Source organism: Ornithorhynchus anatinus, chromosome X1 (genome assembly GCF_004115215.2).
Source record: "Ornithorhynchus anatinus isolate Pmale09 chromosome X1, mOrnAna1.pri.v4, whole genome shotgun sequence".
Lineage (NCBI taxonomy): Eukaryota > Metazoa > Chordata > Mammalia > Monotremata > Ornithorhynchidae > Ornithorhynchus > Ornithorhynchus anatinus.
The window spans coordinates 79,328,131-79,354,775 of record NC_041749.1 but is presented as its reverse complement, the minus strand read 5'-3'; the positions used below and the strand labels follow the sequence as shown (position 1 = coordinate 79,354,775).

At 45.8% G+C, this 26,645-nt stretch overlaps 1 protein-coding gene across 6 annotated transcripts in view; it reads right to left on the bottom strand.

Moving 5' to 3' along the window:
* IQSEC1 (IQ motif and Sec7 domain ArfGEF 1) overlaps nucleotides 1-26,645 on the bottom strand; it is a 661,275-nt gene that overhangs the window by 72,367 nt on the left and 562,263 nt on the right. For all 6 annotated transcript variants that reach the window (XM_029050996.2, XM_029051004.2, XM_029050998.2 and 3 more), the window contains one exon: nucleotides 1,719-2,001. In XM_029050996.2, coding sequence (XP_028906829.1) covers nucleotides 1,719-2,001 — 283 coding nt within the window. The remainder of the gene's footprint in view (nucleotides 1-1,718; nucleotides 2,002-26,645) is intronic.

The window sequence follows — 26,645 nt, the reverse complement described above, 5'->3', positions numbered from 1 at the left end:
ACTAGCTTCATAAGTGTTATCCAGGCTGGCTTACCTAGTTCAGTTCATTCACTCAGCTTGACCATGATATCAGAAGAGAAAACTATAAGGAGCTGTGAGAAACAGCAGTTTTTGAGGTGGACTTGCTGTGTTCTTCCCTAGTTGTGTTCCTATTCCCTCCCTGTTTGTCTAGATAATAATGTTGGTATTTGTTAAGTGCTTACTATGTGCAGAGCACTGTTCTAAGCGCTGGAATAATGTTGGCATTTGTTAAGCGCTTACTATGTGCCGAGCACTGTTTTAAGCACTGGGGTAGATACAGGGTAATCAGGTTGTCCCACGTGAGGCTCACAGTTAATCCCCATTTTACAGATGAGGTAACTGAGGCACAGAGAAGTTAAGTGACTTGCCCACAGTCATACAGCTGACAAGTGGCAGAGCTGGGATTCAAACTCATGAGCTCTGACTCCCAAGCCTGGGCTCTTTCCACTGAGCCACACTGCATGTCCCCATGGGGGATTCTACACCAAAATGAGGTGGGCTTGTTGTCTGGGGGGAGAGGGGGTGTTTACAAAGCCCATCCCCCATCCTTGTCACTGGGGCAATTTTTTTTTTTTACAAGAGAATGACAATGCACCCGAAGTTGGCTCTAAGTCTAAGTAAGGATGGACTGATCTCAATCCTTTGCAAAATTGAAAGCAGGGCACTTGTTCTATTATAATGTCAAAGACCTCTGTATCCGAACTCCTGGTACACAGCAGTCCAAAAAAGAAGAGTGAGTTCAAAGCATCACCAAATCTACACAGCCACGCTCTAAAGACAGGCCAGTTCACTGAGAGAATGAAATTGTAGTAGTCACAGTAATAATGGTATTGAGTGCAATTTTCAGAATTAAGTGCTTGGTAAACAATAAGCAACCTTATAATCACTTGCAGTTAATATCTGTTAAGGCTATTTATTTTGCAAATGGACCTACCTTGATACTAGTCCTTTTGGAATCTCAATCTCACACCCTAATTTTCATTTTATATACTTTCATTTTCCAACTGCTCAGGGCCAAGATAGGAAACCAGAAGGCCAAACCTGCCACCCTCCACATTGCAGAATTAACTGGCATCGTAATTACTAGTAACAGAATGAACCTTCATTTCATAACTATCAACTGAAAACAAATATATATGGAAGGAATGTGGAAGGAAAATCCTTCCAATCTGAGATTTATGTCAAGGTAAATAAGGACCTAGGTTTGAAGTTCAAAAATTAATACAAAGGTGACTGTATTAAGGCTCCAAGATGAGACCCTTTTCAACCACCCTGGAAAAGTTCATATCTCCCCAAACTAAACAAAAGCTTCTGAATCCTTCTCAAAACAACAACAAAAAAATTGAGCCTTTACCAAATAAGCAGCTGGAGCCGAGCTCTTGAAAAACAGCTCCTGAGAGGAGGTGACTTAGTCTGAAGTTTGTTCCATATTCCCAGTTAACATATCTTAGCCCCCACCCTGCCTTCCCCCCCTAAAAACCAGTCATGAAGGGGCAGGGAATCAAAGGAGCAAAACAAACTTCTCATATCTGCTCTCAACTACACCAACAATGAATCCAGTTGGGCTCCAAGCGAACATGCATTTGTCATTTTTGGGCTGCAGATAATTCAAAGGTCCCAACTTTCTCAGTAGTGAAACTTCTTTGAAATTGCTTTGGCTCTATTCACAGGAATCAAGGAATACTGATTCCACATACCTGCTTATCCTGTAGGTCTGAAGAGAGTTCATAGCTCTCGGAAAGAGACCTAGACCTCTTAATAGCTTCTTCTTCCGCTTGCTTTCGGAGGATGGACGTTGAGTGCTGGAGCTTTGGCCGGCGGGACCGCTGCTGCCCAGGGGAGATGGCGTACAGCCCATATGCGGAGTGGTCGTAGTGGTCCGGGCTTATGGAGGAACTGTGTGTTATCGGACCTTGATGGTAAGTTGAAGAGCTATCCAGAGATGTGCCGGTCTCGCTTCCTGGGGTTTCTCCCTCAACGCTGCAAACAAAAGGAAAAAGGAAGCCTCCAATGAGCACTGTATACCAGAGTTCCCAAATGTCTCTTCTGTAAGTATGGCCTACTATATAGCTACCCAGACAGTGTGCAAATGGTGGGGACTCAAGTGTGAGTGAATGGGATCAAAATGCAGCCATTTATTTTCACTGTAAACTTCTTCGCATCTCAAATCTGAGAACAAAGTGAAATTTGCTGCACTGAGTTATGGAAGAACTTCTGGTATCACCTCTAGGAACCCAGAGGCTTGGTACTGAGTTTAAAAAAATACATGAATAAATCTTCTAAAGAACTGTATTTTGTTGGACATTCATTTTCAAAAAGCAGGAAAACATTTAAAACAATAATTTTTCCTACCCTTAAGTTCACTTTGAGTCTTTTCCCCTCAGCAACATCCTGACTCCAAGACTCCACAGACCTCACTGCCAACTTTAGAATTTCACAGCAAGAGGCAGAAAGGGGATGGGGAAATTCTTTAACTCTGTGGCTTTGCTTGGCTGGTGTTTCCTCTCCTCCCTCTCCCTTCTGTCCTCTTACCTAGCCCCCTTATCTGGCAAAGGTAGAAGGAGCCTGTTTGGAATACACATTCAGCTGAGGAAATAGGACGTCTCCCATGGTTTCAAGTCAGACTCCCCACCTGGCTTTTGTCATGAGTAAGGCCACGCAACAACGACATAATAATAATAATAATTATTGTGGTATATGTGAAGCATTTACTATGTACTAAGCACTGGGGCTTCACCGACTCTGTCCTCTCCTGATTCTCCTTTTCTCTCTCTGGCCGTTCATTCTCAGTCTCCTTCACGGGCTCCTCCTCCCCCTCCCATCCCTTAAGTGTAGGGGTCCCTCAAGGTTCAGTTCTTGGTCCCCTTCTATTCTCCATCTACACTCACTCCCTTGGAGAACTCATTCATTCCCACAGCTTCAACTATCATCTCTATACAGATGACACCCAAATCTATATCTCCTCCCCTGTTCTCTCTTCCTCCCTCCAGGCTCGCATCTCCTCCTGCCTTCAGGACATCTCTATTTGGATGTCCTCCAACCACCTCAAACTTAACCTGTCCGAGAGAGCTCCTTATCATCCTTCCCAAACCTTGTCCTCTCCCAAACCTTCCCATCACTGTAGATGGCACAACCATCCTTCCCATCTCCCAAGCCCGCAATCTTGGTGTTGTCCCTGACTCCGCTCTCTCATTCAGCCCACATATCCACTCCTGCTGGTCTCACCTTCACAACATCACCAAGATCCTCCCTTTCCTATCCATCCAAACTTCTACCACGTTAGTACAATTACTCATCCTATCCCGACTGGATTACTGCATCAGCTTCCTTACTGACCTCCCAACCTCCTGCCTCTCCCCACTTCAATCCACACTTCACTCCGCTGCCCAGATTATCTTTCTACAGAAACATTCAGGTCATGTCACCCCTTCCCCTCCTCAAAAATCCCCAATGGTTGCCTATCAACCTCCATATGAAAAAAAAGTTCTCACTATTGGCTTCAAAGATCTCCATCACTTTGTCCCTTCTTACCTCACCTCCCTTCTTTTCTTCTACATCCCAGCCCTCACACTCTACTCCTCTGGTGCTAACCTTCTCACTGTGCCTGGATCTCACCTGTCTCGCCACTGACTCCTGACCCACATCCTTTCTTTGGGCTGGACCACCCTCCCTCCTCAAATCTGCCAGTCACTCTTTCCCCCTTCAAAGCCCTACTGAAGGCGGACCTCCTCCAAAAGGCCTTCCCAGACTAAGCTCCTTTTCCTCAGCTCCCCCTCCCTTCCGTGTCACCTCGACTCACTCCCTTTGCTCTTCCCCCCCGACCCCACAGCACTTACATATATATGTATATGTCTATAATTCTATTTATTTATATTGATGCCTGTTTACTTGTTTTGATGTCTGTCTCCCCCCCCCACCCCAGACTGTAAGGCCCATTGTGGGCAGGGATTGTCTCCATTGCTGTATTGTACTTTCAAAGCACTTAGTATAGTGCTCTGCACATAGTTAGTGCTCAATAAATATGATTGAATGACTGAATGAATACAAGATAATTGGGTTAGACACTACAGCAAAACAGACTCACTCCAAAGTAGTATTTTATTTTAGCCACAGGCCCACTAAGACTATGCCTCCTACCCTCTCCACACAACTCCAGACCACTGCCTCCTCTACCCAACTCTTAGAATTACACACCCTGGTCACCCACTTCATTAAGGTCTTAGCCATAAGATGAATAGGTGGGGAACTGAAGAAACCTTCCTTCCCTAATGCTCAAGAGAGGCTTCCTGATCTTAATATTGGTTATGAGTTTACAATGTGCAAGTTATGTTCACACTGGTTGGGAAGGTAGCTCATTTCCATCCTTCCACCCCAGCACTCACCCAAGCCTGGAAGACGATGCCCCAGGCATCAGGGCACAGTGCTTGAGTGGGCCTTCTCTCCTGTGCCACAGAGAAAGAGCTGACCAAGGTTAACACTTTGAATGTCCTTTAGAAAAAGAGTCCATTACTGGATAGGTAGGCAAAAAACCTTTCAGTTTCCTCAAGTATTTTGGCAAGTGGATAGGAGTTGGATATAATTTCTCTCTCCTTACCCCACTAACATGTGACCCTTCTGAGGAAGAGTTTCTAAACACTCAAGTCTTCAACTGGAAATATTTCTCTCCACAGCCAAACCCTCTCCCTAAACCCCAAATAGCAGGGTGACAGGAAGCAAAATCCTTTCCCCTAAGAGATGCAGCTGGGTCTCCACTTAAGCAGAAAACAAATCTAAAATTTTCCCATGATTTGCAACTGACTCTAAAAACATACAAACTCCCATTGAAAATATCTTGCCTTTTCCCCTGTGAAAACCCTAACTGCCCTGCAGAACTTCCACATCCCGAGGGTTCGCCTGTCCTCACTGCTCAGCACTTAACAGCAACTGTGGTATTTGTTAGGCGCTTACTATGTGCCAAGAACTCTACTAACTCTGTGTAGATAATACAAGATAGTCATTTATGCCACTGGAGATCTGTTACTTAAATCTTGTAGAGAGGAAAGTACAAAGGAAAGTTTCCTTTAATTCCTTCTGCATCACTTCTGCACTTGGATGTGTATCCTTTATTCACCCCATCCTCAGCCCCACAGCACTTATGTACATATCTGTAATTTATTTTCATGTCCGTCTCCCCTTCTAGACTGTAAGCTTCTTGGAGGCAGTGAACATGTCTACCAACTCTGTTATAATGTATTCTCCAAATTTTACAGTGCTCTGCACACAGCAAGCACTCACACGATCCAAGATATTCTTCTTCCAGACTAGGGCCCATTCTGGACACAAAAATGTCATTGGCATTCCTCCAGCAGCAGCACTTCCCTAGCATTTCCTTTCACTGGACCTTGGAAATCTCCTGCTCCAGAGCACACTGCCCTGTCTTAGTCTGAAAATGGAACCCGTGTGCAGTTTGCCAAAAATAACCTACTGATCGGAGTGCTTGACTTATCTGTCTAGCTATTGGGGCTGAACCGTCTAAAGAGACTAGTTCTTTGCCTCTACCATTAGCATTAAACTCCTCTTAGAGCAAAGTCAGTGGCAGGAAGCAGGCATAATCTGTCAAACTCTTTCAATTTTACCAGGGGGAGAATTTGGTTATTTAGTTTTAAAAGACATTTCATCACCTTCCAAAATGTGTAATGATCTCTCATTATCAACTCCATGAATATTTGAAGATGCCTTTTTGTGGCACATCATCAAAACCTTTACCACATAAATAATATGCTGGGATGTTAATTTTACAAAGACTGTTGCCAGGCCATTGATTTCCTGAACAGCTTTTGAAATTCCCTTCCTGTCTGATTGCCTATCTTCTTTTGGTCTTAGCAACCATCTCAAACCCGAAGTGCCCACTCCCTTCCCCCATGATGATTGTCTCACTTTGACTTGGACACATTCCCCTGACATCACACAGTTGACCTTCCAAGCACCCGCCTTTCCTCACACCCCACCTCCCTCCAAGTCCTCTGCATAAGGGAAGAGAAGCTTTTAAAGTAAATAAAGCTCTAGAAACCTTCAGCCCTCTTCCCTGATCACTGAGATTGCTGATAGCTAGATAGTTTCACAGGAATGAAACTCTAAGGGGCCAGTGAAAATATCCTCCCCATTCCCTCGCAACTTTTACAGGGAAAGAAACATTTCTGGGCTGATGCTGGAATGTATTAATGCACTGTATTAACAATAATAATAATTATGGTACTTGTTAAGCACTTACTATGTGCCAAGCACTGGGGTAGCCCACAGTCCCACATGTGGCTCACACTCTTCATTCCAATTTTACAGATGAGGTAACTGAGGCCCAGAGAAGTTAAGTGACTTGCCCAAGGTCACAGAGCAGACATGTGGGTTCATGTGCTGTATTTAAAAAGGCCTTTGTGATTATACAATAACATTCATTAAATAGTAGTAGTAGCAGAATTTTTTGAGCACCCACTTGGAGTGCTTAGGAAGTACAAAATAACAGTCAGAATCTCTGTGCACTAGGAGCTTACATTCTAATGGAGACAAACGAAAACATTTACAACTAGAGTGGTCAAAAATAAATCAAGTGGACATATACACATGACTGCTAAGGAAGGTGTGAATTAGTTCATAAAAGTGCTAGAGTTGGCTGAAGGGATGATATGGCTTATTGTGGTGGGAAATTCACTGGGGAAAGCTTGTTTGAGAAGGAGGGATTTGAAGGTGGGGAGAGCAGTCTGTCCAACATGGGAGAGAGGGAGTTCCGAGTCAGGGGAATGGAGATGGGAGAATCAAGAAGGTTGGTTTGGGAGGAAGGAAGATGATGGGTTGGGAAATAGCAGGTGAAGAGATGGGATGTTTTAGTCACAGGAGGATCACCCCTAAAGAGGCTATGAAGTGTTGCTTAATGAGGAAGGCATTGGTTTTGGAGGGGCCCTCAGGCCATCATTTCTCCAGGACAAAATGAACAAACTCAAAATGCAAGAATTCAATCCCAAGTTAGAGAACTCCTGAAAGAACTGGCTCCATTCCCAGCTAGTGGCTATATAAACACCTTCTCCCTTTCTCCCAGCTGAACTATGGCACACACAATCCAGGGCCCTTCCAGGGAGTAAGTGGGACTCATTTCTTCCTCATGGCAGGGAGACAGGACCCAGCAGCAGCACTTCCCTAGCACTCCCTTTCACTGGACGGCCTCTGGTCTGGGGCACTCTGCCCTGAGTCTGATAATGGAAACAGTGTTCAGTTTGCCAAAAATAAAGTACCCAGTTGGAGAGCTTGACTAATCTATCTGCCTATCATGGCTGGACAGTCTAAAGATACTGGTTTCTTTGCTCTAGAAGGTGGAAAATGCGGACGGCACAGGCAAAGTCAGTGGCAGGAAGCAACTACAAATAGGGCTGGGTTATTATGTGGTCTCTGAGTTTACTTCCTGCTTTTAATCTTGTTCATTCCAAGATGGTAAACCTCAAAGATTTACTTCCTAGGGCAGTCCCCGGAGCTCAGAAATTTACAACTTCATTTTTTCCTTGGGAGGAAGGGAGAAAAATCAATCAGTGGTATTGACTGAGTGCTTACTATGTGTTAGCTCCTGTATTAAGCACTTGGGAGAGCTTAATAGAATTAGCAGACATGTTCCCTGCCCATAGTAAGCTTAGAGGGCCACCTCTAGATCATACATTGCAGGAGTCTGTTTCGAACTGACACTGACTCCGAGGTAATGCCCAAAGCCAAAGCCAGACCCCAAGGTAGTTTCTTTGATTTTCATAACACCATGCCTACTTATGAGGATTTTTAAAAAAATTGATACACCTGTCTTCCCTAGGTACTATGTAAGCTTAAGAGTTGCGGAGTTCAGAACTCATTTCATGAACACTAATAACAGGCAGGGCCAAAAGAGGCTTGGAGGAGAAAGCATCTTCTCTTGAGCTTTCTCCTTCACTTCTGCACATTCCATGAGAAGGATAACCCCTCCGGGATCATCATAAATTGCTTAGTAGAGTGAAAGGTGAAGAACAAAGTTTTAGGGCAGGGTGGTGAAGTGACTGGTCTTTTCATACTGAAGCCTGGTAACAACTGCATCACTTAAGGGAATGTGCCCTGCAAACCCAGCCTGATCTCCAAGATTTGAGCCATCAATGAATGTTTCAGTTCAAGAATGAAATTGGGAAGTGCAGGCTTAAGGTATACCCCCACCCCACCTGCCCCCACAAAGACCAGGAACTGGATCACAGCATGGCCTAGTAGGAGAAGCAGTGTGGGCTAGTAGATAGAGCATGGACCTGGGAGTCAGGAGGACCTGGGTTCTGATCCCAGCTCTGTCATTAGACTGCTGAGTGACCTTGGGTAAGTCACTTCACTGCTCCATGCCTCAGTTACCTCATCAGTAAAATGGGGATTAAGACTTTGAGTCCCATGTGGGACAGAGGCTGTGTTCAACCTGATTAGCTTGTATCTACCCCACTGCTTAGAACAGGGCTTGACATAATAAGCACTTAAATACCATCATTATTATTATTCAGTTGAGGGCCAGTACATGCCGGGACAGACAAACTGGAATGTGGGAAATGTCAGGGAGACCTCAGGTGGGTAACCTCTGTCTGAGTAGGCAAGCTATACAGTTCACTCCCCACTCTACTCTGGGCTTCAAGAGCACAAACAGCGGTGATGCAGACGACGGAGTGGAAAATCCTTGTTCTGATTAAAGTGAGTCAGAAGAAAGGCTGCAGGCATATAGACTCCGCCAGTGGATGTTTTTAATTACACCCTGTGAAGTCATGAATGACTTTTCCCAGGAAGAATGTGAGAGGAGGATCCGGGTGCACGGAGTGCGAAGGAGAAAGGGTTGGAGTGCACACCCCTGATGGGTCCTTGATAGGAGAGCTGCTAAGGCTATAGGATTAAGGGGCCAGGGGAGAAGGCAGTACATAAAGGAACTTGAACATTGGCTTGCAGAGGCACTTGCTCTGCTAGACCCATTTATCTAGGGCACACTCAGGATCTGGAGAAGCAGTTCAGTCAAACTTTCATGAGAGTTACTGTGCAACAGTGTCCTCAACTTGATTAATTTTAACAAAGGATATTGGTGTTATATTGTGATTCTAGGTGCTTTGAGTCTTGGGATCAGGTTTCTGAATTCTACTGTACACTCCCAAGTGCTTAATATAGTACTCTGCACATGCACTCAATGAATACCACTACCTTAATTTTAGAAAAGGAAGCTATGAGAAAAAAAATGCAGACCATAATAATTGTGGTCTTTGGTAAATGCTTACTATGTGCCAAGCACTGTACCAAGTGCTGGAGTAAATACAAGATAATCAGGTCCCATAGTCTAACGGGGAGGGAGAACCAGTATTAAATCTCCATTGTGTAGATGAGTGAGGGAATTGTGGCACAGAGAAGTTAAGTGATTTGCCCAAGGTCATGCAGCAGGTAAATGGAGAAGGGATTAGAACCCAGGTCATCCAACTCCCAGGCCCGTGATCTTTCCTTAACCAGGACAAACCTAGACAAGGTACCTAGAAAAAGACAAGCAACTTACCAGAAGCCCAGAGGCTGTTCCAAAATCACCATCTCAGAGGGCCAGGTAAAATGTGTGTCACAGCAATGTGCACACACAAACACACACAAATATAAGTACTGGAGTGTTGTCTGGCAGCGTAAAAGAGGGGGAAAGTTTTCTTTCCTTTTCTCTGCTGGGTAACTTCCATTTGTGGAAAGTCTATAGAAAGTGGCAACTCAAGTACAAACAAGAGAGCCAGGTAGGCCAAAGAGAAGCTTGCGGAGACAACCGAAGTAGGTGTGATGGTAGTAGCTTATCATCATCATCAAGTGGTCCCATTTTTTCCCCTAAATGCACTCGGGGATGAATAAGTGATAGTCAAGAGCCTAGATAAATTCTTTAGTTCAGTCTTTACTTAGAAAGAAGTTAGAGTGATTTCAACCCCCCTTTTCTTTATTTTTTTTTGTAGACAGATTGAAACCAGATTAAAATTATAGGGACCACACAGTTTCTTATAAACCAAGTGGATAAACTAGACCATGAGCCCCATGTGTAACAGGGACTGGGCCTGACCTGATTATCCTTTATCTACCCCAGTGCATAACAGCATTTGGCACATGGTAAAGAAGCCATGAGAAGCAGCGTGGCTCAGTGGAAAGAGCCCGGGCTTGGGAGTCAGAGGACATGGGCTCTAATCCCGGCTCCACCACTTGTCAGATGTGTGACTTTGGGCAAGTCACTTCACTTCTCTGTGCCTCAATTACCTCATCTGTAAAATGGGGATTAAGACTGTGAGCCCCACATGGGACAACCTGATTACCCTGCATCTCCCCCAGAGCTTAGAACAGTGCTTCGCACATAGTAAGCACTTAACAAATACCATCATCATCATCGTAAAGGCTTAAATACCATTAGAAAAAAAATTAAAAAGTATGTAAATCCCCCAAACCAGATGGCAGCCACCCAAGAGGTCTGAACTCAGAGGGGAAGTTGTAGAACTGCTGGCCAGTTTGTAACCTATCATTACAGTGACCACTCGCCTGGTAGATTGTCAATATAACTCCCAGCTACAAAGGGTTCTTGAGGTGATCTTAGCAATTACGGGCTAGTAAGCATCACTTCTATACAAGGTAAACTAAAGGCATCATTAAGTTTAGGGTCAGTGGGCACATAGGAAAAGCTAAACAAACCAACCTACTGGAGACATGACAAGGTGATTTCTAGAAAGGGAAATTATACCTCACTAATCTGCTGGAATTCTTTGAAGGGGTCAGTGAGCATGTAGAGGGGAGGCATGATAGATTTAGACTTTCAAAAGGCTGGTGACAAGGTTCCATACTAAAGACTTTAAAAAAAAAAGCCCAAAACCCAAACCCAATAATCATGGGATAGGAGGAAATGTTACATCATTGATAAAAGTTGGCTAACATAGGAAACAAAGCAAGGGAGAAGCAGCAGGACCTAGTGGAAAGAGCCCAGGCCTGGGACTCCAATGACCTGGTTTCTAATCCCAACTCTGCTGATTGCTTACTGTGTGACCTTGGGCAACTCACTTCACTTCTCTGTCTCGGTTTCCTCAGTTGTAAAGTGGGGATTAAATACCTGTTCTATTTAGACCGTGAACTCCATATGCTAGAGAGATTGCATTCAACCTGATTAACATGTATCTACATAAATTAAGAACAGTGTTTGACACAGCGAGCGCTTAACACAACAGCAATGATGGATAAGTAGCCTCTTTTCAGGCTAGAGAATTGAGGTCCCCCAAGGATCAGTGCTAGGACAAGTTTGGTTTAGCATCTTTATAAACAATCTAGAAGAGGCATATAAGGTGGAATTTTCAAGTTGGCAGATGGCTTTAAACTCTTTCAGGATATAGGATGTCATGTCATCGGGAAGACCTAAAAGCTGAATGTCATCAAAAAAAATAATAATAATGGCAACAAGTGAGCTTCAACGTTAAGTGCAAGATAGTAAGTGCAAAGAGGTGCCCATAGGGGAAAATGATACAAATTATATCTACATGATAATAGGCTCACAGCTATTAATTCCGTCTCAGGAAAGATCTCAGAGTTACTGTTGATGGCTTTGAAGTCTTTGGTCCAATATGTGACAACAGCTAAAATGGTACACATCCTCACACAGCAAACTGCTTGAGGGCAGGGAACATGACTATTCACTCTGTTGCCATTTACTCTCCCAAACATTTAGTACAGTGCTCTGCACACAGTAAGCACTCAGTAAGAATCACTGATTGATAATAAATGTAATCATCATCATCATTGCAGAAAGTTGAGCAGGCAGAAGAAATGAATATGCTCAAGAAGGGATTGTATCATTTTGTTGCTTGGAGGTCAAATTAGGGATGTAGATGGGAAAAGTTAAGGTTGCTAGATGGTAACTCCTAAACATTAAGGTTGGTGTCAAGGCAAGCAATGATCAGACAGTTACTAAAAGCCTCCTGAGACCACTGTCAGAAAGAGAACACTGGGCTAGATAATACATTGTTGTTCAACTCATGGCACTGTGATGGAATTTTCATTCAGGTCTCGCTAATAAATATGCTGTTCGGGGGATGCTTAAGTATTAAGAATAGGATCCTCAGAAAAAATTAAGTTTGGAGTCTGACCCAGTGACTTCACATGGTAAATCTATTCCTTGTCCAGAGCACGACAGCACTCACATTCTGCTCAACGGGAAGCAGGCAATTTTGAAAACATGGCTGTGATTAGATGCCACTTGCCAGAAACGGCAGCCCAGACTCCAAACAGTCTGTACAGTATAAAGCAAAATAAAACAAAACCTATTGAAATATTTATGTTCCCAGATTTGCACTCCCCCTTTTCTCTGACCCAACTTTCCTCTGACCCAATTCTATCCTACACAATTCTGCAACCCCACATCAAATCAGGATCATCCCAAGGACAGTCTCCCTGAAGACATGGATGCCCACTTCTAACTACGGGTCCCATATCTTTCCCTTGGATTATCAACAGGCTGCCATTTGTCACAAATGTAAACTGGTCAGTTGCACTTTCCTCAAGCCAGAGATGGGATTCAACCACATAATAACAACTGTGGCCTTTGTTAAGCACTAAGTGTCAACCACTGTACTTTAACACTGGGAAGATACAGGATACAGGTCACAGAGAGTGTGAGTATTGAATCCCTATTTTACAAATGAGGTAACTGAGGCACAGAGAAGTTTAGTGACACCCGTGGTCACACAGAAGAAGTGGCAGAGCTGGGATTAGATCCCAAATCTGCTGACTCCCAGGCCTGTGCTCTTTCTACTAGGCCACACTGCTGCTCACCAGCACTCTGCTGGCTCATCCTGCCTAACTGCTTCACTCTTGCCATATGACACTGATGGGTTGCAAGTTTCTTGAGGTCAGGGATTATGTCTCCTGAAACTATTGTACTACCCCAAATGCTTAATACCGTGCTCTCCACACAGTGAGCACTCTATCACTGAGCTTGTGTGCAGAGGACTGTACTAAGCAGTATGGCATAGGGGGTAGAACATAGGCCTGGGAGTCAGCAGACTTGAGATCTAATCCTGGCTCTGCCACTTGTCTGCTGTGTGACCTTGGGCAATCACTTCACCTCTCTGTGCCTCAATTACCTCATCTGTAAAATGTGGATTGAGACTGTGAGCCCCAGGTGGGACAAGGACTGTGTCTAACCCGATTTGCTTGTATCCACCCCAGTGCTTAGTACAGTGCCTGGTATATAGCAAGCACTTAAAAAATACCATTATTATTATTACTAAGTTTCCCTTCAGTGCAGTTGTGACTTTCTGTTCACATCTCTACCCATAGGGACTGTCCAAGAGCAGAGTGATGTGAATCTGAATGGAGGAAAAAATGTCCTAAAGCAGGAGGCAAAACAAAAGGGTCCTGGTGAGAAGACATTCAAAAATAAATATAAATCCAGAACTGCACCTGGAATACTTTTGGATACCCATGAAAGAGGTAGAGAATGAAATAAATTGTTTATTTGTAGGGTGAAGGAGATACAAGAGATTTAACTGGGTATTAACCTCAGAGAAAGATGTATGGTTGAAAGGAATTAAAAACAAAACACTCCCTCTACTTAAAAAAAAAGTCAAATCCCTTCTCTAAATGTGTGTGGGAAGACGGGTTCAGCTCTACAGACAGAAAACAAATTAGGGCATTAATTAAACCCATTTTAGTGCCTGGTAGCTTTGTACAGAAAGGCAACAGTTTACTCAGCTGTCAAACTCAGCTAGCCCAGTCATGGTGAGCTTGGACTATCTGATTTTAGCTAGATGTTGAACACAAGAGCCCAGTACTCTTCCATTCAGCTTTTCTCAAGGTTAGGAAAGGATTCTTGCAGATAAACCCAGGTATGAATATAAATAAAAAAATAAATACCAGCCCATTAACATTTATACCTTCCCATATGATTTTTTCACTCACATGTGTCACTTTCTTATGGGCATGCAGACATCTGCTAATATGCACAGCTACTTGTAAGGGCTCAAAGATGTGTGACTGGTCAGACCAAAGGCACCAACTCCCAATTCCAAGGGTGAGAAAGGAATAATTGGAACCCCGTAAAATTAGGAGTGTGGAGGATGAACCAATAGCTTTATCCCCACAGCTTTTTAGGCAGGTTCCCATCCCTGCCACTGCAGCTGGTGGAGGTGGTCATCTGCTCACTCTGAGCAATAGGGGAGTGGGGAAGAGGGAAGAAGCCATACTGTGTGGCTTCTCCATGAGAGCAATAAGCTCCTGCTTCCAGCCCAGCCCCCACAGGAAGTGCATTCCTGATTCACACCCACCTTGACAAAGAAACAAACATGGTTCAATGCCTAGCTCTTGTAGAGAGCTGACTCTTCAGCCTCCCTCTGACCATGGATCGCATGGGATTCTCCACGTCCACAACTTGAATGGTCATTCCATGCCAGGTCTGGCCTTCCACCCCAGCAAACTTACTCAAGCTAAGAGTATCTGTGTCCCTTCTGTGGCTGGGCATCTTTGTCTGGATCTGCTCTCTCACCTTAGGCTCTATAAACCCTCCCCCTACACCTCCCCCCTCCAACGCCCACTGAAAATCATGCCAAAACTCTACCCCCATATTCAAAATGAAACATTGGAACTTATGGATACAAGGGGTTATGTTGACAGTGAGGATCTAGATTGTATAGGGCAGTTATAAATTAAGCCTAGAAACAAGACAGTCCTGGTGGAAAATGATAACTTCACATTTAGCTACACCCAGCCATACCCATCTTCAACTTGCTATTCCTATTCAGATCTTACACACTTGGATCTGAAACCTTGCAACCCACCCCCAGCCCCACAGCACTTGTGTATATATCTGTAATTCACTTTAATGTCCAGCTCCCCCTTAGACTGTACACTCCTTGTCAACAGGGTATGTGTCTAGCAACTCCGTTGTATTGTACTCTCCCAAGCATTTAGTAATAATAATAATAATTTTATTTAAGTGCTTACTATGTGCCAAGCACTGTTCTAAGCGCTGAGGTAGATACAAGGAAATCAGGTTGTCCCACATGGGGCTCACAGTCTTAATCCTCATTTTACAGATGAGGTAACTGAGTCACAGAGAAGTTAAGTGACTTGCCCAAAGTCACACAGCTGACAAGTGGCAGAGCTGGGATTAAAACCCACGACCTCGGTCTCCCAAGCCCATGCTCTTTCCACTAAGCCAAGCTGCTTCTCTTGTGCCATGCTGCTTCTCTTGTACAGTGGTCTGCACACAGTAAGCACTCAAATACCACTGATTGGTTGATTCCCAGGTTGGGAGGTAGAGTTGGTTCCACATGACCCCCAAGGAAAAAAAAAACAACAAAAACCCCAAACTAGAGACTTCATGCTAAAGTTACATCAAGCCGTGTTCTTCAAACCTCAGGAGTTACTTGTCGCCGTCATCTACCGCCCTCCCGGTCCCACCTCCGACTTCTTCAACCACCTTGACCCCTTTCTCACCTTCCTTCTCTCCTTCTCTCTGCCCACTCTGATCCTTGGAGACTTCAACATCCATACGGATGTACCCGACGACTCCTCTGCCGCCCGCCTGCTATCCCTCCTCGACTCTGCCGACCTCCTCCTCCACCGTACCGCGCCCACTCACCGACTCGGTCACACCCTCGATCTCGTCATCTCCTACCGCTGCACTATCTCCTCACTCACCAACTCTGAAATCCCTCTCTCTGACCATAACCTTCTCACCTGCCTCATCTCTCACACTCCCTCCCCCTGCAAATCTTCGCTACTGCCCCACAGAGACCTCCGCTCTCTCGATCCCATCCGTCTTTCCAATAGCATCTCGCCTCACCTTGCCGCCCTGTCCTCTCTTCCCACTCTCGACGATCAGGTCTCCGCTCTCAACTCCACCCTCTCTACTCACCTCGACTCTCTCGCCCCCCTTTCCCTCCGCCGCTCTCGCGCCACTAACCCACAGCCCTGGATCACCTCCTCCGTCCGCCTCCTACGCTCCTATGCTCGAGCTGCTGAGCGCTGCTGGCGAAAGTCCAAGCACCAAGCCGACCTCACACACTTCAAATTTATCCTTTCCTGCCTTAACTCTGCCCTCTCCTCCGCCAGGCAAAGCTTCTTCTCCTCCCTCATCGACACCCATGCCCGTCACCCCCGCCGATTGTTCCGGACCTTTAACTCTCTCCTTAGGCCCCCTGTTCCTCCCCCTCCCCCATCTCTCACCCCTAATGATCTGGCCACCTATTTCCTCACGAAAATCAACACGATCAGGTCTGAGCTCCCCAAAGTCACCCCTCCGCCTCTCCCCTCCCCCCCCAACAACCCCCTCCCCTACTTTCCCATCCTTCCCTGCAGTATCCTCAGAGGAGATCTCCTCCCTCCTCGCAAGTGCCACCCCCTCCACCTGCGCCTCGGACCCCATTCCCTCTCACCTTCTTAAAACCATCGCCCCTGCCCTCCTCCCTTCCTTAACTTCTATTTTTAACCACTCAATCTCCAAGGGCTCCTTCCCCTCTGCCTTCAAACACGCCCACGTCTCCCCCATCCTAAAAAAACCCGCTCTTGACCCCACTTCCCCCTCCAGTTAAAGTCCTATCTCCCTACTACCCTTCCTTTCCAAAATCTTAGAACGAGTCGTCTACAATCGATGCCTAGAATTCCTTAACTCCCATTCTCTCCTAGACCCCCTCCAATCTGGCTTCCGTCCCCTCCACTCTACCGAGACTGCTCTCTCTAAGGTCACCCATGACCTCCTTCTTGCCAAATCCAATGGCTCCTACTCCATTCTGATCCTCCTTGACCTTTCTGCTGCCTTTGACACTGTCGACCATCCCCTCCTCCTCCATACCTTATCTCACCTTGGCTTCACGGACTCTGTCCTCTCCTGGTTCTCCTCTTACCTCTCTGGCCGATCATTCTCGGTCTCCTACGCTGGAGCCTCCTCCCCCTCCCATCCTTTAACTGTTGGAGTTCCTCAAGGGTCAGTTCTTGGCCCTCTTCTGTTCTCCATTTACACTCACTCCCTCGGTGAACTCATCTGCTCTCACGGCTTTGACTACCATCTCTACGCAGATGACACACAGATCTACATCTCCGCCCCTGTCCTCTCCCCCTCCCTTCAGGCTCGCATCTCCTCCTGCCTCCGGGACGTCTCCACCTGGATGTCGGCCCGCCACCTAAAACTCAACATGAGCAAGACTGAGCTCCTCATCTTCCCTCCCAAGCCCGGTCCGCTCCCAGACTTCTCCATCACCGTGGATGGCACGACCATCCTTCCCGTCCCGCAGGCCCGCAATCTCGGTGTCATCCTTGACTCGTCCCTCTCGTTCACCCCACACATCCTATCCGTTACCAAGACCTGCCGGTTTCACCTCTACAATATCGCCAAGATCCGCCCTTTCCTCTCCACCCAAACGGCTACCTTACTATTACGGGCTCTCGTTATATCCCGGCTAGACTACTATGTCAGCCTTCTCTCTGACCTCCCTTCCTCCTCTCTCGCCCCGCTCCGGTCTATTCTTCACTCCACTGCCCGGCTCATCTTCCCGCAGAAACGATCTGGGCATGTCACTCCCCTTCTTAAACAACTCCAGTGGTTGCCTATCGACCTCCGCTCCAAACAAAAACTCCTCACTCTAGGCTTCAAGGCTCTCCATCACCTTGCCCCTTCCTACCTCTCCTCCCTTCTCTCTTTCTACCGCCCACCCCGCACGCTCCGCTCCTCCGCCGCCCACTTCCTCGCCGTCCCTCGGTCTCGCCTATCCCGCTGTCGACCCCTGGGTCACGTCCTCCCGCGGTCCTGGAACGCCCTCCCTCCTCACCTCCGCCAAACTGATTCTCTTTCCCTCTTCAAAACCTTACTTAAAAATCACCTCCTCCAAGAGGCCTTCCCAGACTGAGCTCCTCTTCCCCCTCTACTCCCTCTGCCATCCCCCCTTTACCTCTCCGCAGCTAAAGCCTCATTTTCCCCTTTTCCCTCTGCTCCTCCACCTCTCCCTTCCCATCCCCACAGCACTGTACTCGTCCGCTCAACTGTATATATTTTCGTTACCCTATTTATTTTGTTAATGAATTGTACATCGCCTTGATTCTATTTAGTTGCCATTGTTTTTACGAGATGTTCTTCCCCTTGACGCTGTTTAGTGCCATTGTTCTTGTCTGTCCGTCTCCCCCGATTAGACTGTAAGCCCGTCAAACGGCAGGGACTGTCTCTATCTGTTGCCGACTTGTTCATCCCAAGCGCTTAGTACAGTGCTCTGCACATAGTAAGCGCTCAATAAATACTATTGAATGAATGAATGAATCTAATCCCAGTTGCTCTTATTGTTGGGCTTTGACTGAATAAGGGGGTACAAGATAAAGTAGATTCACTTCCCCACTTTCCCACCAAGTATCAATCTCCTATCACTGCCATAAGCCCAGATCTGACACCCAGCAGATCAGTCCAAGGAACCTTCCCACTGGCATCAGAAACAGTGTGGCCTTATAGCTAGAGCATGGGCCTGGGAGTCAGAAGGACCTGAGTTCTAATCCCCGCTATGCCACATAACAGTAATAATAATGTTATGTTAAGCACTTACTATGTGCCAAACACTGTTCTAAGCACTGGGATAGATACAAGGCAATAAGGTTGTCCCTCATGGGGCTCACAGTCTTAATCCTCATTTTACAGATGAGGTAACTGAGGCACAGACAAGTTAAGTGGCTTGTCCAAGGTCACACAGCAGACAAGTGGCGGATCCGGGGCCAGAACCCACGTCCTCTGACTCCCAAGCCCATGCTCTTGCCACTATGCCATGATGCTTCTCTACATGTCTGTCCTGTGACTTGGGACAAATCACTTAACTTCTCTGGGCCTCAGTTACCTCATGGGTAAAATGGGGATTAAGACTGAGCCCCATGTGAGGCAAGGATTGTGTCCAACCTGATGAGTTTGTCTCTATTCTAGCACTTAGTACAGTGCCTGGTACATAGTAAGCACTTAAATACCATTAAAAAAAAACAAAGCATCAACTGCCCATGTCACACTTATTTCCATTCTAACGCCAGCAACATGAGGTTGTTCTGTCATCTGATTGGGATGAGATGTGAGGCAGAAAATTTTCCAGCCATAATCCCAAAACGCTCAAAGCAGAATTTGAAGACTCAAGTCTAATTTGCTGTTAATTGAGGTCCAAGTATATTTTTTTAGGGCTGCACATTCAGGATAATTTTCTATGGCTGATCCAGCCCAAGCATAGCTCTCAGACACTGCTTTGTATTAGCATACAGAATAAAATCCAAATAATAATCTGTTAAAAGCTATGTACCAGGCACTGTAGTAAGTGTTGGGATAGATACAATATATGCAGACTAGATACAGTCATCTTACATAGGGCTACCAGTCTAAAGAGGAGCGAGGCCAGGCGTTTTTACAGATAAGAAAACTGAGGCCCAAAGTTGAGTGACTCGTCTAAGGTCACACAGTAGGCAAGTTAGGCAAACTAGGATTAGAACCCAGGTCCCAACTCCCAGGACTGTGCTCTTTAGCTCCTTCTGCTAGGTCATGCTGCTTCCCAAAAGTCAATGAAAATTTTATAACACCCTCCGTAAAAAGAGGATAATACGGTGGGAGTTTGGCAGGAGTGGACGAAGGAAACCAATAGATTCTCTCATGCCTTCCCCAATGTCCTAATCTTAATGTATGGGGTTACCTGGGGTCAAGTGAAAACTCCCACCTCCTTCCTCTAGGCTCAGGCACCTGGGATACTTTCTGCCAAAGGATAAAAGGTCTATTGCATTATCCAGCCTCTGGCCTTGTGCCAAGTCATCTCCACTTCACTCAGTGCAGGAATGCTCAAAAGGAACTTTTTGAAAAGCTCATTGTTGAGAGTTCTATGTTTTGAAGGTGCTATTTAAAAAAAAATCACACTGCTTATTGTGACATTCTACATTTCATATTTATCAGCTGCCACTACAGAGACATACAACTAGTCTTGGGTTGATGGGGTAGTAGCAATTATTGACCACAGATTCTAGGGTGCTAACAAATGATGAGAAGCAGCGTGGCATAGTGGAAAGAGCCTGGGCTTGGGAGTCAGAGGTAGTGGGCTCTAATCCCAGCTCCGCCACTGATCAGCAAGTCTCTGGGCAAGTCACTTGACTTCTCTATGCCTCAGTTCCCTCATCTTTAAAATGGGGATGAAGACAGAGCCCCACATGGGACAACCTCACTACCTTGTATCTACCCTAGCACATAGAACAGTGCTCGGCACATAGTAATCGCTTAACAAATGCCATCATTATTATTATGTAACTCTTCAGACACCGGTTGGAACCTCCAAGCATCTGGTTCTGAGCAATGTAACTGCTTCACAACTCTACCAACTGTATTCTGGGCTTCCTGACCTTTAGCCAGTGGAGCATCATTGTTACACAGAGATAATCCTTTGCAGCACTCCCACCCCTATCTTTTAATGAGGTTTGTGGGGGATGGACAAGATGACTTTTCAAGGTCTCTTGAAGCTTTAGGATTGGCTCAGAGAGGTTTGCAAATCTTTGGCTGAATTAATGAAAAACCAGGATACATTCAAGGCTTTCAATCTCAAAGAAAGTCTTTAGATGAGTTAAGTCTGATTAAATCAGATTTTTCCAAGAGGACACCCTTAATGGTGACATAGCTTGTTTCACAAAAAAAGGGCTAGAAAATTCAAGACATTGCAGATGTGTTGGGGATGGACTTTTCCTATCAGAAAAAGAGCAAGAGATAGGGGAGATGGGTGGACTGGGGATTTGAGGAAGGAGTTGAGTCTGAAACAGCTGATGCAGGCAATGGGCAAGGAAGCCAGGAAGAAAAGAGGCATTGTAGCTGGGTGGAGGAGAGGGCAGAATTAAAACAGGTGAGGATGAATTTGAGTTGGTGGAGGTCAGCTAGTTGTCTAGATTTCCATCAGCAGCACTCTGCAGCTTGAGCACAGGAGTGGAGGAAGCTTACTAGGGAGGTGATCCAGGGCTGCAGGTTGGTGGTGGGACAGGAGAGTGAGGAAGCTGAGTTGAGTGGAGGGGGTGGTGTGCAGGGTGTGGATTTGTGCCTCAAGAAAAGCTAGGTTGGGTATGGTGATCAAGTGGGGCATAGAAAATTGAAAGGGTTCAAGAGATTGAAGGTCTCTGGGGGGGAGAGCAAGACAGATTGTGGAAGTGCAAAGGTGGAAGAAAAGGCATGTGAGGAGGTTGTGGTTAGAAATTAGAATTTCAGAGTTGGTGAGGTTAGAGTTAAAGTCAATATCAGAGTCTCTTCTTCCTCACTCTCAGAAAGTTTCAAGGAGCTAGCTAAGGCAGCAGTAGATCTCAGATATTTACTTTAAGAGGGGGAGGGGAAAGGATAAAAACCTAAGCCACCCCATCACACCTTTTTTCTTCACAGCTTTAAGAGCCACTTTGGCTAAAATAGACTGAAGAACTAAAAATGGCCATTTTAAAAATGGAATGTACACTCCAGGCATCCCAGAGAAAACTGGGAATGTCAGTTCACAAGTGCTGAGGTATCAACAAGAACAAAAGGCCTCATGTCCACTGCCTCGGGCTATATAACATGCTCCTAGAGACCACACCCCTGCAGTGGAGTTTCTGGGATAATCGTAACAGTAACAATAACAATAATAGTGATGATAAAGTAATAGTAATATTTGTTGCACGCTTACTATGTGTCAAGCACTGTTCTAAGCATTAGGGTATATATGAGTTAATCATGTTGGACCCAATCCCTGACCCCCAAGGGGTTCACAGTCTAAATACGAGGGAGAACAGATATTGAATCCCCATTTTACGGTTGAGTAAACTGGGGCCCACAGAAGTGAAGTGACTTGCCCAGGCCTGGGCTCTTTCCACTAGGGAAAGGACTAAGGCTGTGGTGATTTAGTGACCTTAGTCCACACCCATCCCCTCCCATCACGAAACAGGAAGTGTGTTTTATAATTCCACTGGAAAAGTCCATCCCATCAAGGTTTGATGATTCAGTAAGAGCCTGGGCAGGAGAATTTCAGAGCCTTAAGTGATAACCTGATTGCCTTGTTCATACTCTTCCTCCTTCCCCATGTCCACAGAAATAGGCCTACTTTCAGCCCTTCAACTAGTTCAGAAAGGAGCTGAATGATCATACGACAGTGGGAAAGAATTAGAGAGTTCAGAAGGCCAAAAGTCAGATATGGTTACAAAACACAATGCCTTATTTGCTGAAGGACAGGTGTACTAATCCAAGTGAAGATCTGGATTCCTTGGGTATCTGCAAATGGAGTTTTCCCAGAAAGCCCTGTACAGACCAGACCTTCCAAGCCTGTAAGCTCCTCTAGGGTAAAGATTCCATCTTACACTTCTTGTTTGCTCTTCAAACCCTAGTGGAGTATCTCCCCCTTCTCCTCGCCCCAGGCCCCTCAGCAACTCACAAGGCAGTGGTGAGGGAGGAGAAGAGAGGTCGCTGCCTGGCCAAGCACTGATATTTCAGGCAAGACCCCTTAAATGCTGCTCCAGGGCTCAGGAGATAAAGTCAAAACAATGAAGAAATTGAAATATGTATTTAATTTGCTTCCCCACTGATAGCCAGGTAGGAGGCAGCAGGGCTGCCAGAGTTCAAATCTATGCTAGCCCCATAGACTCCCCTGGGTCCTGTGTTTCCACAATACTTGTGACCCCCAGATGTTCCTGAACTGGAGGGCAACTCTAGTTCTCCTATTATTCCCCCTAGCACCTAGACCAGGGCTCTGCTATCTGGCCCACTGTATTTGCTCTTGATATTTTAATTTGGCAATGAGTGCTTGTGACTGATGCAGCTTTCAGTTTCCACAGCTGCAGAGGAGGATGACAGGCTTCCCGTGGGCTTGACAAACGTCACAATGCAAACATCCCCATCCTCAAAGCCGCCCGCCCTGCCCTTTCATCTTCACCAGATTCATGGGAGTATATATGGGACTCCCTAAGACCTAGGAATAGACTAGCCCCATGGTGTTGGCATTTAGTCTCTGGAGGAAGTCATATGGTAGCTTTTTGGGTTATTTCCTTCCTAGACCTGATGGAGAAGTAAGAAGAGACACTCCTAAAGAGTGTCTTGACTGCCTTACTTAAATGGCAGGCACCACTGAACAACAGGCACATTGCATGCAAATGTTAACCCTGGAAATACCTGGCATCTTTGCTCAATTCCATTTTGAGCTTGAAAGGTTGGGGTTAACAAAAAAAAAAAAAAAGAAGCGGCCTTAATTTAGGCAGAATTGAGGCGCCTTGGATCACCAGATACCGAGAAGGGTTCCTACCCTCTGGGAGCCATGACTGCTGAAGGGGGACATCTTGGGAACTGAATACTTCTCACCGGGCATGAGACGGCACCAGGGGAGGGGAAACCCAAAGCTTATGATGAATTCTACCACTCGATCTGGCTTTCTTAAAGCTAACTGAAACTACTGCGACCACCACCGCCAAAAAAAGAAAAAGAGAGAGAGAGTGAAAGAAAGAGGGGGTAAAGGTAGAGTATACACAGCTGGGAACAATTTTTAGGCCTAGCAGCTTCCCCCTTCAAGGACCTCAGTGTTCACAAGCAGAAAGAACGTACTGGCAACGAACAAATTTACCGAGAGCTCCAAATCAAAAGAACCGCAACCGCCACACCCACAAAAATACACCCACAGCCCCGGAGACCGCTCCCATGCTAGGAAGTGTTATGTAAGTTTCTCCAATTTATGGATTCATGCTTATTTTACATGAGTGCTTCAAAGGACCTCCTCCCCACGCTTCCACTCAGGAGAAAGAACTGGGCTGAAGACAGACAGATGAAGCAGAAACAAGCAAGATCTGGCTACTGAGGCCTGGAAACCTTGCCGAGCAAGCAGTGCACCAAAGTGCTCCTAGCACAAGCCTTCAGGCTTCATCGGGAAGGCCGACTGCACCAATCTCTGAGTCCCTGCAGGGACTGAATGAAGTCTCTGAATGCCAACTCTCAGCAGCTTACAATTGAAAACGGAAGGAAAGAGATTGTTTATCTGCCACTAGTACTGGCTGGAGTTGTCCCAAACCTATTGATAAAGAGGGCGCCATTCTCCAGCCCAGATCCTTGAGAAAACCCCCAACCAAAAGATGACCAAATGGGGAAGTGAAGGGGCAGGGAAAAGAATCAAACTCCAGCACTATAAGCTCAGATCCAGACAGACACGCAGATTTGCATTCATTTTCCATTAAGTCAGACCTATGTCAGCTGGCACTGAATTGCAGCAGCTCTGCCTGCCACTCAACAGGCCTGGCCAGGAGGTCCTCAGAGACCCCTTTGCTTTAAAGAAACAGTCCCATCTCTGTGACATCCCCCCATACTTCCCCCTCCCCCCAATTCCCACTTTCTGAAAATCAGAATCTAAACTGTGAAAGAGGTCAGCAAAGGAAAAATAAAAACAACCTCCACGACCTCAGCCTACCCTGGTGCTAAGAATCCAAGGTGCAAGCTTGCTGAGGTACATGCTGTGAAAGAGGCCTTTATACTTGTGTACTCTGGAACTGGGTCAAGGCAGAGAGCATTGAATGAGAGGCTGCCTCAGGAAAGAGAACGTCTATCTTGCCCAAAGCACCCCAGGGTTTTTCAGAACCAGGAGAGCTTAGGGTGGTGATCCAGATGCTGTTTTGGGGAGGCCAGAAAAGGGAGGTGAGGAGCAAGAAACAAGAACATTAAGCAAGGTCAATTTTCTTTCTATTTCCCCCATGCAGAAACATGAGCTTTAGGAACTAATATTTCCAAAGAATGGGGGGGGGGGCGCAAGGGGGAGAGAGTGGGAAATCATAGCCTTCCCTCTTCTACTACAACTTATGAGCTACTTTTGCCTCTCAACTGGCATGGATTTAACAGGCTCCCAGATTCCAGTGCAATTATGTTGAGTCTTCAGCAAAGGAATTGCAGGGGGAGGGGTGGAGAAACACAGCAAAGGAAAGAGGACATAAAGATAGAAGGTGTTTCTTGTAAAAGCTTCTTAGAACAGAAGGTCCTGAGGGCACAGAATGGGTCTACATTCTAGCACACCATGATCATTCAATAATTAAAAGAGCTGTAATAATAATAACAGTTGTTGATAACGGGATATCTCCTCCCCAGACTGTTCCCCGAATTTGGCTGGACACATATTTGACTCCTGTAAGGAGAGGCAGCTGCTACCATGCATCTGTTCTCTCAGGGATGTTGCCTGGAGAAATGAGGACCTGTTGATACCATACAGCAAGATGGAGCATACCTTGCAGCAAGATGGAGGCGATATTAGAGATCTCAATCTTCCCACAGGGAGCAAAGCTAGAACCCCATTGTAGAGCTTCAGGTGAAGGAGAGAGGAAGGGAGATGCTGCATTTGCAGCCTGCTCTCATTCATTCAATCATATTCACTGAATGTTTACTGTGTGCAGGGCACTATACTAAGCACTAGGGAGAGTACAATACCACAATATTGTAATGTAATATCTCCACCAGGCATATCCCTAATTAGGACAGGCCCAGGGGCAGATCCTTTTTGCACAACTAGGACCATTTACTTGCAGGGTGTAGGACATGCAGGGACAGGTTTTTAAAAGGAGTCACAAATTCTCTCTCTCTCTCTCTCTCTCTCTCTCTCTCTCTCCCTCCCTCCCTCCACTCTCTTTCAAACACATAGGAGACTTCAGTCATTTCCAAACAAACAGAGCAGGCAAACAATAAGATTGTTCTGCCTCTACTGACAGGGACAAACTGTCATATAAAAAAAAAAAGCTGAAAACTTCAGCCTCCTGCCTCTTCAGTTACCCCCTGGACATTCAAACTGTTCCTCCCCAAAATGTCTGTGGAAAAACAAGAAAATGGACCTCCACTGTCTAGAGATCCAAACTTGTGGTCTGGTTCTCTGGCAAAGCTGATTAACCTCAGTTAGAGCCTAGGCTAAATGAGACCCAGAGAGAGGTGTTTCATGCAAGCATTTTCTTTCCAGACACTGACAAAACAAGCAAGTCTGAGAGCCCCTTATCCTCATCCTGCTTTGCAAAAAACAAACGCTCCAAGTGTCTCCAGTAAAAGTTCAAATGACACAAATAGTCACTCACCATGAACCCAGGGCGAAGATTATTTTGGCAGGGCACATGGACCAGCAAACTTATTTCACTACGGGGTGCCACCTAGGGAGAAAGGTGGTGTGAAACACTCTGGACTGCTCTAATGGCCTCAGAATTCCATTCAGGATCACACCGTCTGTTGGTGAGCTAGTGAAAAAAGCATGGGTTTGGAGTCAGATGACCAGGGTTTTGGTCCCAGCATTGATAGTATTCCTGGGTGACCTCAGGCAAGTCACAACCTTTTTGGTGCTTCCGCTCCCAATCCTGAAAAAGCTGGAGGAAGTAATACCTGCCTCTCTCTTCCTCAGAGGGATGATGTGAGGGCAAAATGAGAATTGTTATAAATGTGTTTTGGAAAAGTGAGTGCTATTATACAAGTTCCAGGTAATACCATCCAATTTTAAAAATCACTTTATGATGCCTGTTAGACACTTGCAAGAATCTGATTTTCTAAGTTAGACCAACAATGCCATCTACTCAAAGCAGCAACTCCTCTAATGTGGCAAAGGAGTAAAGTAAGGTGGCAAAGTGCCCACAGCTGAACACTCATGTACAGG